The 13,875-nt window shown below is 43.1% G+C and overlaps 1 protein-coding gene across 3 annotated transcripts; it reads left to right on the top strand.

Annotated features, from left to right (window-relative positions):
• The first annotated feature begins 462 nt into the window (after nt 1-462).
• On the top strand, nt 463-13,469 carry satb1a (SATB homeobox 1a). 3 transcript variants are annotated; one of them, XM_044015230.1, is made up of 11 exons: nt 463-630; nt 1,688-1,902; nt 2,225-2,401; nt 2,502-2,628; nt 3,498-3,621; nt 4,796-4,907; nt 5,358-5,896; nt 7,344-7,541; nt 8,147-8,302; nt 9,796-9,981; nt 11,129-13,469. In XM_044015230.1, exons 1-11 carry the CDS (start codon nt 581-583, stop codon nt 11,945-11,947), a joined length of 2,703 nt encoding a protein of 900 aa, XP_043871165.1. In that variant the 5' UTR covers nt 463-580; the 3' UTR covers nt 11,948-13,469. The 3 variants fall into 3 exon arrangements, with proteins under 3 accessions (XP_043871165.1, XP_043871167.1, XP_043871166.1); XM_044015232.1 differs by lacking the exon at nt 463-630 and adding an exon at nt 641-1,127; XM_044015231.1 differs by lacking the exon at nt 463-630 and adding an exon at nt 641-1,167.
• The last annotated feature ends 406 nt before the right edge of the window (nt 13,470-13,875 follow it).

The following is a 13,875-nucleotide window of genomic DNA, read 5'->3' as shown; positions in this document are numbered from 1 at the left end:
AGTAGTGTATTGTATGTATTGTATAGTATATTATATACAATCCAACTTCAAAAAGTGTTGTGCAAAATAATAAAGACACTATACTAAGACACTATAGTATAGTACCGTATAGTATGAAACGTTACTGTTGAAAAGTTAACGTCAGTCAGCCCCTTCCACCTTGTCCTGCTCCACTTTGTTACCATGGAGAACTCCAATACCCTAAAGACAATAATGAGTGCGTGCACAGCATGCGGCAGAAAATAATAAATAGATTTATGCGCAATTGTCACATTTAATACATTTACGGAGCGCGCTGGTGAATTCATTATTACACCATATGCTAATGCAGCTGGGTCTGTAGCCTATTTATGAGTCAGTGAGAGTGGGGAGGGTCTCTCCCTCCCTCCCTCTCTCTCTCTCTCTCTCTCTCTCTCCCTCCGCGTGCGCACAGGGCTTTGAAGTGTAACAACCGCTGTAATACGGGTGTCAGTGCAGAAGCCTTGTATCTGATGGGGAATGTTCCTCCAGCATTGTTCTCTGCGGGCTTTGATGATGAACCACGGCAGGAGCAGCAGCAGCATGTACCGCTGCTCTCTGGATGTTCGGTCCCTCTGAACTTACACTGACCTGGCACCGTTACACCGACAGGTACGCACGCGCGCTCGTGAACGACAGGGGACTTACTGCCGGGACAGTAAACACGACATTATGTTGATGTTAAACAGACTGTACAGATCACTGTAGTAAAAAAAAAATATAAAATAAAAAAAGGACGCACTGTCAGGATTCAACCGTCGAGACAAACAGGTCTGTTCCTCATTCTGATCTCAATGGGAGCGCGTGTAACATGTGGATATGGTTTGTGTCTGTGGGAAAGAGGTTGCTGATGTGTGATGGCAGCGCGAGGATGCTCTTTGGCGTCGGCTGAAACAGGTTGGTTTCGCTTCGATCAAACTTCGGCGTCAGAATCGGACGTGGGACCATCAGCGCGGCTGAGGATGAACTGAATCACTGTCACTTTTAGAAGCAGCGCGCGCGCCTGGAGATGACAGCAGCTTTATTATGAGAAACTGTGCTGTGGCACTGACTGTGGACTTTTACTGGACTCGGAGGGTTAATATGCTTATCGCTGCATCTGTCTGAAGGTCACCAACTAATTCTGCTCCGGATATCCGTCAGATCAGAGTGTGTGTGTGTTTACTTGCAGGTCGAATCTGTGTTCTATATCATTTTTCTTGTTAGACACAGACATGTGAATGACTGTAGACAGATGTTACACATCTGTAAGGCTGTACATTCAGGCTACTGTCCAGAAATGATGAACCCATTTAACCCATTGAATTCTTGTTTAAGGAAAACATTTATTTTAATAAGAACGCTTCTCAAATCAGTGCAAAAGTAATAGGTGGTGTAATACAGGCTTGCCTTATCACACAGATATATCATACAGATTCCCCTCCTGAAAGGCTTGAACCATGCACCAGAAAGGCAACAATTTGTTGATCTGACTGTGTCCATTCCAGTTTTTTCTATCAAATATAAACATCTTTATCTCTATGCAAGTTAATACAAACCCCAAGTTTCGCTTCACATCTTTGGATTAAATAAAAGGTCACCGTAGAGTAACTGTTGACCACCGTGAAGCTGCTTTTTTTAGCGGATACCTGGCATATTTGATTTTGAAGCAACTGTGTCTCTGTATCAGTGCGAGGCCACAGATGGACTCCCTGTGTAATGGAGCCAAGAAACGTAAGGGCAGTGATCCAGTTGTAGTCCCCAGGCCAACTCCTGCCAAGCTGGCTCGACCGGAACAAAATGAAGCAGGACCTTCGGCCCAGGAGAGAAGGCAGGAGGGGGGCAGTCCTGTGGCCGTCAACCCTTGCCTAGCCCAGAAACAGGGCAGGAGCTGGCACAGCAAAGGTAAAATGGACGGATGTGGTGAAAGGTTCAGGGGTCAAATACAAAAGTGGAGCCCAATACTTTTTTATTCAGTTTTTGATTTAAACTGTAGTGCGTAACTTTTGCAAATATAAGCATGTCAGTTTGATTCAAACTGTTGTCAATTTAGTTCACATAATGACGAAAATCAGCTCCACACAAAACTGTGATAAGATTAACAACAACAACAACGCACTGCAGCTTTAAGTTAGGCAATTTCTGAAGTTTAAAAAAAATAATGTCATGAGGTGGATTCTTGAATGTATGCTGTGCTGTATGAAATCATTTGTCTCCGTTACGTCAGGGAGCCTGCTGCCAGTGTTCTGTGTGGTGGAGAACGGTGAAAACCAGTTGGAGGGAGACAAGAAAGATGGACATGCAGAGTTCGTGTTGATCAGGAAAGATCTGCTGTTTAACCAGCTCATCGAGATGGCCCTGGTCGCTCTGGGCTACTCTCACAGCTCTGCGGCACAGGCTGAAGGTACATGTGCGAACACACATGCAAAAAGAAAGGCAGGGACATGATTAAAGTTCATCTTAAAGTTAAGGTTTCCACTCTGTGTGTGTGTTTGTGTGTCCAGGTCTGATCCAGGTTGGCAGGTGGAATCCTGTGCCTCTGTCTTTTGTGACAGATGCTCCTGATGCCACAGTGGCTGACATGCTGCAGGACATTCACCATGTCATCACCCTTAAAATTCAGCTGCACTGGTAGGAGCGAATATTTCTCCTGAATGGAAGTCTTGAGTGTGACTGACTGTCTTGGACAGTTTAGCGTTTCTCAGAACGCTGCTGCTGAAAGGATTCAACAGCAAGCCATCATTCCTAGTTTGAACAAATCAATGAATCAGTGAATTAATTAAATAACCAAAGGGCATGGACCAAATCAAACCCAAGCAAAATTGATTTTATCACTCCAGCAAAGAGCGATACGACTGTTCACTATCGCCGTCATCTTCGTCTTTTTTAATACAGCATATTAATGTTATTGAATTACATTTTATGATAGACTTTTTATGTTTGTTGGAATGAATATTGATGAGCGTTATAATGTTGCAAGATGATAAAAATGATTTCCTCTTCAGCGTGTAAAAAGAGTTTTCTTATACAGTAGCTGTGCCATATCTGTGGTTTGGCGTTAGTATGATAGAGATTCATTATTAGATTATTAGTAGAGGAGAACAAGTCCCATAGGTGAATTAATGATGGTGTGACAGTGAATCATGAGGCACAACAGTGGGGCCATGAATGGAAATAAGCCTTCTTTCATTTATAATGAATACATGAATCTTTAAAACAAAACAAAAAAACTGTGCACACATGTCTTCCTTTCAAGACATTCAAACATGGCGTTGGAAACTTGTTCAGGTTATTTTCTACACATTGTTCACACAACAGTCCACACTAATATACTGTCTTCTGTAGGGAGCTTTCAGAAATCTCATCATGGGACTTAAGGGATCCAGCGTTCCAAGATTCATAGAGGATTTTGAGTTTTTAAAAGTCATAAAAGAATAGAAGTGCAGGGCAAAATTTCTGGAATACCCGCAACAATTATTTTGACTTTACTCTTTGTGTAGCTGCCGCAAACTAGAAGACCTGCCACCCGAGCAGTGGACTCACACCACAGTGAGAAACGCCCTGAAGGAGCTCCTTAAGGAAATGAACCAGAGCACACTGGCTCAAAAGTGTCCTCTGTCCCAGGTATGAGACACACACACACTCACACACAGCACAGGAGCATACACTGCACACAATAGAACTCACACACAGTATAAGTGTGTGGTCCACTAAATGGACAACAAGTCCAGATGTGGAGATAGATAAGGTGTGGGGGCAGGTTGAGGGAGTGAGGGACAGATAATGAGAGATGGCTATCTCTTAAAAACCCACTCTGTCTTGTCTTGATTCTGCATACAGCCAATCTATCTGCCTCTCAATCTGTCTGTCTGTCTCTCCGTTGCTTACACTGGTGTTTAGCTTTTTCTGCAGCCTTTCAGCGGTAACATCCAAACTTGATCTTCTTCAGTATTTGTGCGTTGATTTAAACAAATTCAGACATGAGTCTTGCAGAATTTGGGGAAGGCCTCTCTTTGTGAATAATATGAATAATCAGCGTTGTCTCTCTCTGTTATTTAGCCTGAGGGTGATGAGGACATCTACAGCATGATAAGGGGGAAGTGCTCCCGATCACTTCTTTAGATTCTTCCCTTCTGTGCAGGGTTAAGATCTGGAGTCAGGCACTTCCTCCCCCCTTCTCTCCTCCACCGTCTCCCTCTTTATTCCCTCTTGTTTGCTAGAAGCAAATTAAAATAAATATGAGAAGATGATAGGTGTAATCAGATGTAAAGATTGCACAGGACGGTCTTTGGGGGAAAAGTGTGTGTGTGTGTTCTTGGATGTGTAGCTTTGTGAGGACCAAACCATTTATAAATCATAGGAAGTGAGGACATTTTGGCTAGTCCTCATTTCTTTAAAGGCCTTTTGGGGGGGGTTAAGACCTGGTTTTAGGGTTAGAACTGGGTTTAGGTTAGCGTTAAGGATATTTAGTTGTGATGGTTAAGGTTTGTGTGTGTGTGAGAGAGAGAGAGAGAGTTGGTGGCAGTAAGGCATAGTCTCTGATGACCTCTAGTGTTTTGATGATGCAAAAAAGGAACACATACAAACGCATACACACTCTATGCATTTGCGCACAGACACACAAACAGCTCACACACCGACACACTCATCCGTCTTTATTATCCTATTTACCTGGGGGTCTTTTTTAATAACACAGATCTGAGATCATTAATATCAGATGTGTGAACAGCTGAGACACTGAGGCAGCAGCTCCGAAAAACGGTAATGAATTCCTCCTGCCTTTCTCCCTCTTTTACAGAGCATGATATCGTCCATTATAAATTGTGCCTCCTATGCAAACGCCTCGGCTGCCAAGTGTCAAGAATTTGGTCAGTGGTACAGGCACTTCAAGAAGAACAAATGCTTCGAAGGTGAGCCTGCAAACGTCAAGGGTCTGTGATACAGCCATGTCCATATTAATTCCACAAATTATACAAAAATGACATTGTTGGGGAAATGCATAAAAGATGCTTCTGGTTGTGTTTTGCTGCTAACTTAATTTACAGCAGATATAACATAAATAGGAATATTTTTTTCTGGACTGATATAGTATAGTATAGTATAAATGTTCTGTTATTATTTATTGGGTTAATAACTGGCTCTTTGCAAGGCAGCCATTTTGACAAGTCACAGTAGGGAAATCGCAGGTGCAAATAATCATATTAATGATAGCTGAGTTGCATTTAGCTTCTTTAGTGTCAGGGAGAGTAAATGGCATGTGAGCAGTAATGTCCGTGCTTTTCCTATCAAAACATTTCAAAATGGCTGCTGTGAAAATGATCCTTCTATATCTCCCTTTGCGTTCCTTTTTCTCTCATCAGAGCCCGACAGCTGTCTTGAGCCGTCTGCAAATATTACCCTCACCCAACAGCCAATCACAGGTAGCCCACCTGCGCAGAGCTCAGGCCATCTTTTTCCTCAAGGAGAAGTAGCCAACCTGTGTGCTGGCTCACCCTGTGTTCTGCGGCCCCCGGGGCTGTTAACTCAGCCTCTCAGCTCCGAAATGGTCAACCAGCAGCTGGTCATGGCCCAGTTTCTCCACCAGCAGTATGCCGTTAGCCGCATGCTAGCAGGCCAAGGTCTCTCGTCGTCACCGCAACAGTATCTCAACCACCTTCCCGTGATGAGAGCTCCTGCTAAGGTCGTCTTCAAGGCCTCCGATTCCCACGCTCCTCAGCAGGCACAGAGCTGCCCAGTTTCTGGAGGTTCTGCAGCTGAGCCTCAAAGCCAGACACCGGCAGCCTCCTCTGTGGGTCAGTGTGACATACCGAACGACATCTACCAGTGTGTGAGGGAGGAACTGAAGAGAGCAGGCATCTCCCAAGCCGTTTTTGCCCGGGTTGCTTTTAATAGGACCCAGGTATGTGGTTATTGATTTCTGATTTTCAAGAGTAAATGGTATGACCACTCAAAGCTGCTGTACACTACAGTGTTGCCATTCACATCTACCACTGAGTTACTGTCGCCCCCCGTACACAGCCTGAGTAGATATAGATCTATAGATATGTAGATATACTGGACTTGCTTGAGTTGATGTTTACATCTCATTGAGGCGTCTTCCGTTCTGACTGACTGGTGGAAAAGTCCAGGTACCTGCTGTCGTCTGCGTGTGATCTACACTCAGACGATACACCTGGACGACTGAGAACCTTCACAGAAATCGTCTTCTGATTATGATCTACTGAAAGTGTTTTCTTGTGTTGCAGCAGTTCATGAATGTGCTCTATGATTATATGTGTGTGGGGGTTGGCACAGTGGCATGGCCTTTGCCGCAGTGTTCCCCTACTGCCATGCTTGTGTGTGTGTGTGTGTGTGTGTGTCTGCCAGCTCTCTGCAGCACCAAAGCTGGTGCCAGCGATGAAGCAGCTGCTGGGCCAAATAATCACAACCCCCTGGAGAAATTCTGTCTCCTTCTCCACCTCTTCCTCCATCTCACTATCTCTCCATCTTCACCACCTTTCACTCTGGCAGCCGTTCTGTTCATTTAAAATCTATCTTTTTATTGCCAGTACATCTTCTTCTTTTTCTCCTAATCTCTCCCTCCCTCTGCCTTTTGGTTCTCTTGTTCCGAAATCCTTTATCTCTCTCCACCATCAGAACACTAAAATGCTTCATTATCTGTGTCCATCATCGACCATTCACCACCACACCCACAGAAATGGAGCTCAAAGGATGGGCTAAGCCCATTGTTATTATTATTATGGTCATCAGTTATTATCCACCCCCATGTTTCCTTGTTGCCAAATCCAAGGTGCCAAGCGTACAAGTCGGGCATGATGCCAAGATGCCATTTAGATGTAAGAGGACCATTTGTCATTTGACAATTCACATAAAGCTTCCCTGCATCCACTTGGAAGGCAGGGTTTGCATATTATATTCAAAGATGAAGCTCCATGTAATCTTGATTTCCTCACAGGAAGGAAGCTATATAAGTTTAAAGCCTTTCCTGCATGGACGGAAACACACAGAGTAATGCTAGCTCTTAGGATGAGCAGAGAGAAATTCACTCAGCTATATAAGAACTTTGAATCATTGATCTTTATATAAAGATGATGGGGAAACATTGTGTTCAGGAGTTGTATGTTAAAAATGTCAAGATGCACCTAAAATATAGTGCTTTTAACACTGTTTTGTAATGTAAAATACTGAATCATGTCATGATTTGCCTGAAACCAATTTACAGCCGGAATGAATTAGAGAATATGTGCATGTATCATTCTTTATTCATATACATGTGTATATGATAATGTTTCTTTTGTGCGTACTGTGTAGGTGTTGATTTTTATGCTTGTGTTTGGCTTTGGTAGGGCCTGCTGTCAGAGATCTTACGTAAGGAGGAGGACCCAAAACACGCCTCCCAGTCTCTGTTGGTTAACCTGAGGGCCATGTACAACTTCTTGCAACTCCCCGAGGCAGAGAGGGAGCGCGTTTACCAGGAGGAGAAAGAGAGGAGCCTGACTGGATTTACTCCCAGCTGCAGCAATACACCGCCAAGATCCACACAGGTCAGGCAACAGACTTTAAGAATGTGTTTGTCCTTAATGAGCAGGAGGGAAGAAGTAACGTGGAAGAACTGTTGCTAAATAATATATTTATTTATTTTAACAGCCACTATTGTGGCCAAATACTGGCATCTTTAGTGTTACATAAACGACTTACATAAAATAGAGAGTCTTCCAGCTGCAAAGCAAACTCCTGTTGTCAAGCCTTGACATTTGCAGTTTGATTGACACTATACTAGCTGTCAATCACACGTGCTGTGCTTTATCGTCTATTTCCCTCTGAGTGGGAATATATTTTACAAAATTGACATTATGTTCTAGAGGAGAAGACCTTAAAGTAGCACTTGAGACCATTTACCCCTCAGAAAAAAATGTCAACTGACATAAATCAAGTGAGAAATGGGCTAATTTCCCCATGGACTTGGATTCATATGCTTCCTCTGTTCTACTTTTGAGGCTTCACTTTTCAAAGTGGAAGACTACATCCATTTTTATAAACAGTCTAATGTAAGTTTAATGTGTCTTGCATTTAAACCCCAATCTTTCGCTCTGCCTATCTTCTTCTTCTTTGTGTTTTCATGTCTGTCTTTATTTTTTATTTTTTTTAGGCGAGACTGTCCCCGGTCACAGCAGACAGGGGCTTGAGGACAGACACTTGTGATCTCAATGTCAGCTCCTCGATCTACGGGGAGATCCAGCACGAGATGAAGAGAGCCAAGGTGTCTCAGGCCCTGTTTGCAAAGGTGGCCGTCTCCAAGAGTCAGGTACTGCTGGTGTGAATCTGAATGTGTGAATGTCCGGTATTAAACACACACGTTTTGTTCCCGATCATTACGCTGCTTGATTGCTCAAAATTAGCGCCCATGATGAGTCCGTCTCTGCACTTAAAGCAAGGATGGCTATAGTGTGTGGAGGCAAGCCCAGACAATCAACCAGCAGCTGTACTCTGCAGAGCACTATCAGTGCATCACACTGCTATTGTGTCCTAAATTATTGCTTTAATAGCCACCACACACACACACACACACACGCACACACACACCTACACACATGCACACCACTTGTTTGTGCACATAGACATACTGTACATGCAATCGCACAAAAACACCGGCACACAAATGCATTCATGCACATACACACAAGTATGATTTGACTGTTTATTGTTCTCATTTTTATGGCTGCTTCATAAGCTTGTTATTGCCTTTGTTTTGGAGATAATTTTCCTTCATGGAATGGGCGGATTTTAGATGTCTCATTTTCTCTTCCCCTCGTACATGTCTCCAATTTACATTTCTTTCTTTCTTTCTTTCTTTCTTTCTCTCTCTCTCTCTCTCTCTCTCTCTCCGTGTATCGTCATCACTCTCTTGTTTCTAATCCTCATGATGTGTAGAGGTCACTCAGCGGTCATGCCAGCACAGACAGGTGGTCCAAAAGCCCTGAGGTTCTTTTTCCATCCCTTCATTGGCCTCCATTTTTTTAACCTTTGTGTTTCTCTGGGTTCTAATTCTCTCTCTCTCTCTCGCTCTCTCCCTCTCTCTCTCTCTACATGTATCTCTCTGTACGACCCGGTTGTTTGGCAGGCAGAGCCACGGTGAATCTCTCTCTTCTATCTGCACTGTGCATCTGGATGGCATTGTGTGCTAGAGTTGGGCCACAGCCAGATGTGCACGCATCTGCTCGTGTGTGTGCGTGCGTGCGCATGTGAATGTGTGTGTTTGTTTCCTCCTTCCTGACGCATAAAGACTTCCAGTTCCAGTGGAAAAAAAACCCACCCATTTTAACATTATCTTACAGCTTTTCCATCAGATCATCTTTCACTGTAGCAAACAAGGAACAGACAAGAGGTTTAGTTTAGTAATGTCTGCCTATTGTGAACAAATGGGGAAAAAAGTGCTATTTTTGCTATAATACCAAACAAACTACCCAATATAATTGTGCCTCATGGTGAGTTTAGATTCTCTTAACTTATTGTGGGATCAACTGACAGATATTGATCAAGATATTGTTATGAGTTACATAACATAAATTAGTCGCGATAGAATAGATACAGTGAAAGGATTTACTTGACTAGCATGGCTAATGGATTTTAGCTGATGACACAGGAGCTATCCAAATATCAGCAGGCTCTTTGCTCAGCTTTCCTCAGGAATACAAATGTGACAAAGCATCTTGACCTCTGGTTTAAGGACAGAATGTTCCGTCCTTGTCCTACACAGTGGGTTATGTGGTCGGCTCATGAGTGTCTCGTCTCCTGCAGGGCTGGCTGTGTGAGCTGCTGCGCTGGAAGGAAGACCCCGCTCCAGACAACCGGACCCTGTGGGAGAACCTGTGCATGATCCGCCGATTTCTCAGCCTGTCCCAGACTGAGCGAGACTTCATCTATGAACAGGAGAGCGGCAGCCCAGCAGCACAGCTCATGCTGCTTGGCAATGACAGTACACTGGTGAGACAAGCACAAGATAATCGTAACACGGTGACTGTTCGTAGCAGTGTTTTTGCTGAGAGATGTTTCCAGGGAAAAAAAAAAAAAAGAGGCTCTTGTATGTTAAAGCTATAACAAAAGCTATAAACAATCAGAAAAGAAAACAAGATAAATAACTTTGATGGCAGGCTGGCCATGTCATGAGTGCTTATGGTGACCTTATTTGGTGAAAATCTTACATATGCAATGGAAACACAGTACAGTTACGATACCTAACAAATGCCAAAGATGCCAGACAAATGACAATTACCGCATTTAAGCAATGACGCATGATGAATAGTTGCTTTTCTTTCGTTTCCATAGCTATGGCATTGATTGATGGCTTGATTATAGCGTGTGATGCACAGTTAACATGTAACAATAGCTGCATGCTGTGTGTGAAAATAAGCAGACAGCGTTTGGGAAAAAATAAGTGCCAGTACTCCAGTAATCCATATGAGGCGTGTATGTGTGCAGGTATTACTAAAACATTTCAGTACATAAAAGATACAAGAAGATGTTAGTGCTTGTTCACATCTATTTATTTTATTATTTAGTCCATGTTATTTGTGTTACAAACAATTCCAACAATGATTTAAACTTCAAAACCTTTTATTTAGTGTCCTGTTATTATGCTGTGTCCAGGACACAGGACACAAATGTGGCAAGAAGTCAACAAACACTAGAATCTCGCATGAATGTCATGTACAGTAGTGCATCCTGGGAAATGATTATCCTGAGCCATAATAAGGAATCGGACCTAAACAGAGTACCAGCATCTTGTGAGATCTTGTAAATAAAAGTCAAATTAAGAAGTACTGGCATTGAAAACAATGAAACTTAGTAGAACACTAGAAAAAACGAACTTTTTTTGCGGCATCTAAAATCTTTTAGATGGGATTCTATTAGAAAACCACAAAAGATGAAAGCAGGACATTTCTTTAAGCAATGGTGTATTCTTTTAGTTCATACAAATAGAAGTACCAAAGATGTTCCCTATTTTTAAAGCCTTTTGAAATGACTTCACGGGACAGTAGTAGCTGTATTTAATTAGTTGAAAACATAAAAATCCAAAAGAGCAAGTGTACCTTTTTACTGTAATTGTCTTAATTTCTTTTCCTGTCTTCAGTACCAACACAAATCCCCTCTGCCACAGCAACACCACCTTCAACCCCATCAGCCCCTGCAGCCTGAGACAGGGTCGCACCTATCTCCACGGCAACCATGTATTGAATCGCCAGCCGAGTCAGACGAGGTTGGGCTCAACTGGAGAGTATGTTTACAGAGCAGGAGCAGTGGTAGTGGTGAGAGAGGGGACAGTCAGGACGGGGCTGAGGGAGGGCGTGAAGAGGGGGGGAGTTTGAGAGGAGGGGACTGGGGTTGTCCTGGAGGAGTGAAGAATGAGTGCATGGAAAGCAAGGAGCAGGTGAGGGATGGAATTGTGGGTCAGGAAAGCATAAGTGAGAACACCGGAGACAGCGAAGAGAGCAGGGTTAAGGAGACGCAGTCTGTCAAGTGGCCCAGTGAGAAGAACGTGAGCCAAGATAGCGCAAGGGTGTGTTCAGAGGCGGAAAACAATGAGGCTGAAGGTTGGGACGAGGTGCAAGGTGAGGGGTTAGGAGTGTCCTGTGAAGCCCTGGGAATCCTGCAGAGCTTCATCCAGGACGTAGGCCTAAACCCAGATGACGAGGCCATCCATACTCTGTCGGCTCAGCTGGGCCTGCCTAAACACATCATCCGCAACTACTTCAACAGCCAGGACCAAGGACAGAGTAAGAGTTATTTGTGTTCCGAGTGTCGACCGTGTTCTCCCTCTGAACACAGCCGGGACAATCAGCACGGCAGTACAGACTCGAACCACCTCCAGGCAGACAAGTCTATAGAGGAACAGGAGCAGGAACACAGTGGGGACAGTGACGAGAAGTCTCAAGTGAGGAATGTGATTTGACACAGTTGGACGATGGCACGTATAAAGGACAGATGGGAGAGCATGTAACCCAAATACATCCAAAAGTGTGGGTGAGCCACATCTCCCCCGCGAGCATCGTTATGCATACTCCACATTGTTTGGTCAAACTGGCTAATAATAACTGCCTCGCAGTGTTCAGAGGTTTTGGTGTGTTTGAAGCACTAAACAGGCTGAGAAAGGGTGTAAAGTTAACTCATTATATGTTTTTTATACCAGAGACTTTGTATTTCCTTACCCCGCCTTTACACTGTTATCCTACCCTGAAACACTTGAGAAAGAAAGCAACTGGGACTTTCCTGTAAATACAGCTATTGTGGAAAAAAAACATCATGGATTCATAGGAAACAATAGAATGATCCTCACTGTTTAAAAAAGATGAAAATTAAAAAAAAAAAGAATAATTGTGTATGGTTGGCTGATGTAAAGTTAGATAACTTCTTACCAGAAATGCCTTGCAGAATGTGGTACTGCCAGTTTGTTACTATATGGTCAACATTGCAAGTTATGTTTATGTTGGAGTTATTAAAAAAAAAATTTGAACACTTCACAGTTTATTTCTAAGGATGCATGTATTTGTAAGTCTCTCAAAATATGATAATGCTAAGCAAAAAGCAGACAACGCAAAGATAGTGAATTTCTTTGCATCACACACTGTGCTTTAAGACTGAGGTTGTGCAGTTTTAAAAAACATTTAAAAACAAAATGTCCACTCTATTATTAGCAAAAAAAAAAAACTTTCTTTGTGTCACTTAAATGTGTTCACAGTGTGAGTGCGATGAATAAAGATGTGTGTGTTTTGAGGCCAAGCCTTCAAAAATAATGCAGCTTACTGACTTTTCCCGTCTTCCTTTTGTTTGGCAGACATTACTCGGATCTAGAAAGTGACACATTTTCTCACCAGCGCAAACTGTGACACACGTGATGTCTCTCACCAGGAAGCTCAAGGTGTAAACCTCATGTGATGGAATCCGGTTGAGCTGGCTGAGAGGGCATCATGCCATTTCCTGTATCCTGCATGGCAGATAGGAATGTTGTGTTCTTACCAAGCAGCAGCAGCAGTAGCCGCAAATTGTTTTGTTTTAAACTGAATTTCAGAGTGCTACAAAGACTGGAAAGTACATTTTTGAAGCATGAAGCTGGTATTTTATGAACAACATTGTCCTGTTGTGGATTATTCTTAAACAGCAGTTCTCGTGTTTACTGTCCATTACTGTTATACACCAAGCGCTGGTGATTTCCTCTTGAATAAGTGCATCTGTGTGGGTGAATTGTCGTCATTGTCTCCAGCGATCAGAGAGTATTCCTCTGTGCTGATCACTTGGACTCTCCGTACCAGTGGATCTGCGTCTCCACTGCGTTTTCCACCTTATGTCACTTTTCTTTCTTCCTTTGTTTCTGCTCTTGACTGCTCTTTCTGCCCCCGACTCTCTCAGCATTCAAGCCCCATTTGGTCAGAATAGCTTTATGGAATAACGCAATAAAGCTGTACTCTTTTCTGTCATCTGTTTCCATGACAATACCTTAGTTAGGGCCAACAAGAGGCCACGAACGCCTCATCATCAGTAATATTAGCTATAATAATGATGATAATGGTGCTCTTGAAATGCCATGCCTGGGATGATGATGGCAATGGTAATGGTGATGATTATCATTACGACTGCTTTGTGTTAACCCTCATCACCACACAACCACAAAGCACACAACACTACCAATGCACACATTTGACTCATTAATGCTATTTAATGTCACCACTGCATATTCTATTTTCATATGGACTCATGCCCTCTCCCCTTATGACTGTCCTGCTTCTCAGCTTTAGATTGTTGTTTATTTTGTGTGCGTCTTTTGTTTTGTCTGTGGGAAGCACTTGCTTGTGAAGATGTGAGTTAAAAGCACTCTGCAGATAA

This window comes from Solea senegalensis, unplaced genomic scaffold, assembly GCF_019176455.1.
Source record: "Solea senegalensis isolate Sse05_10M unplaced genomic scaffold, IFAPA_SoseM_1 scf7180000013113, whole genome shotgun sequence".
In the NCBI taxonomy this organism is placed as follows: domain Eukaryota; kingdom Metazoa; phylum Chordata; class Actinopteri; order Pleuronectiformes; family Soleidae; genus Solea; species Solea senegalensis.
Note: the sequence above shows the minus strand (reverse complement) of the source record. Positions and strands in the feature narration are given on the sequence as shown.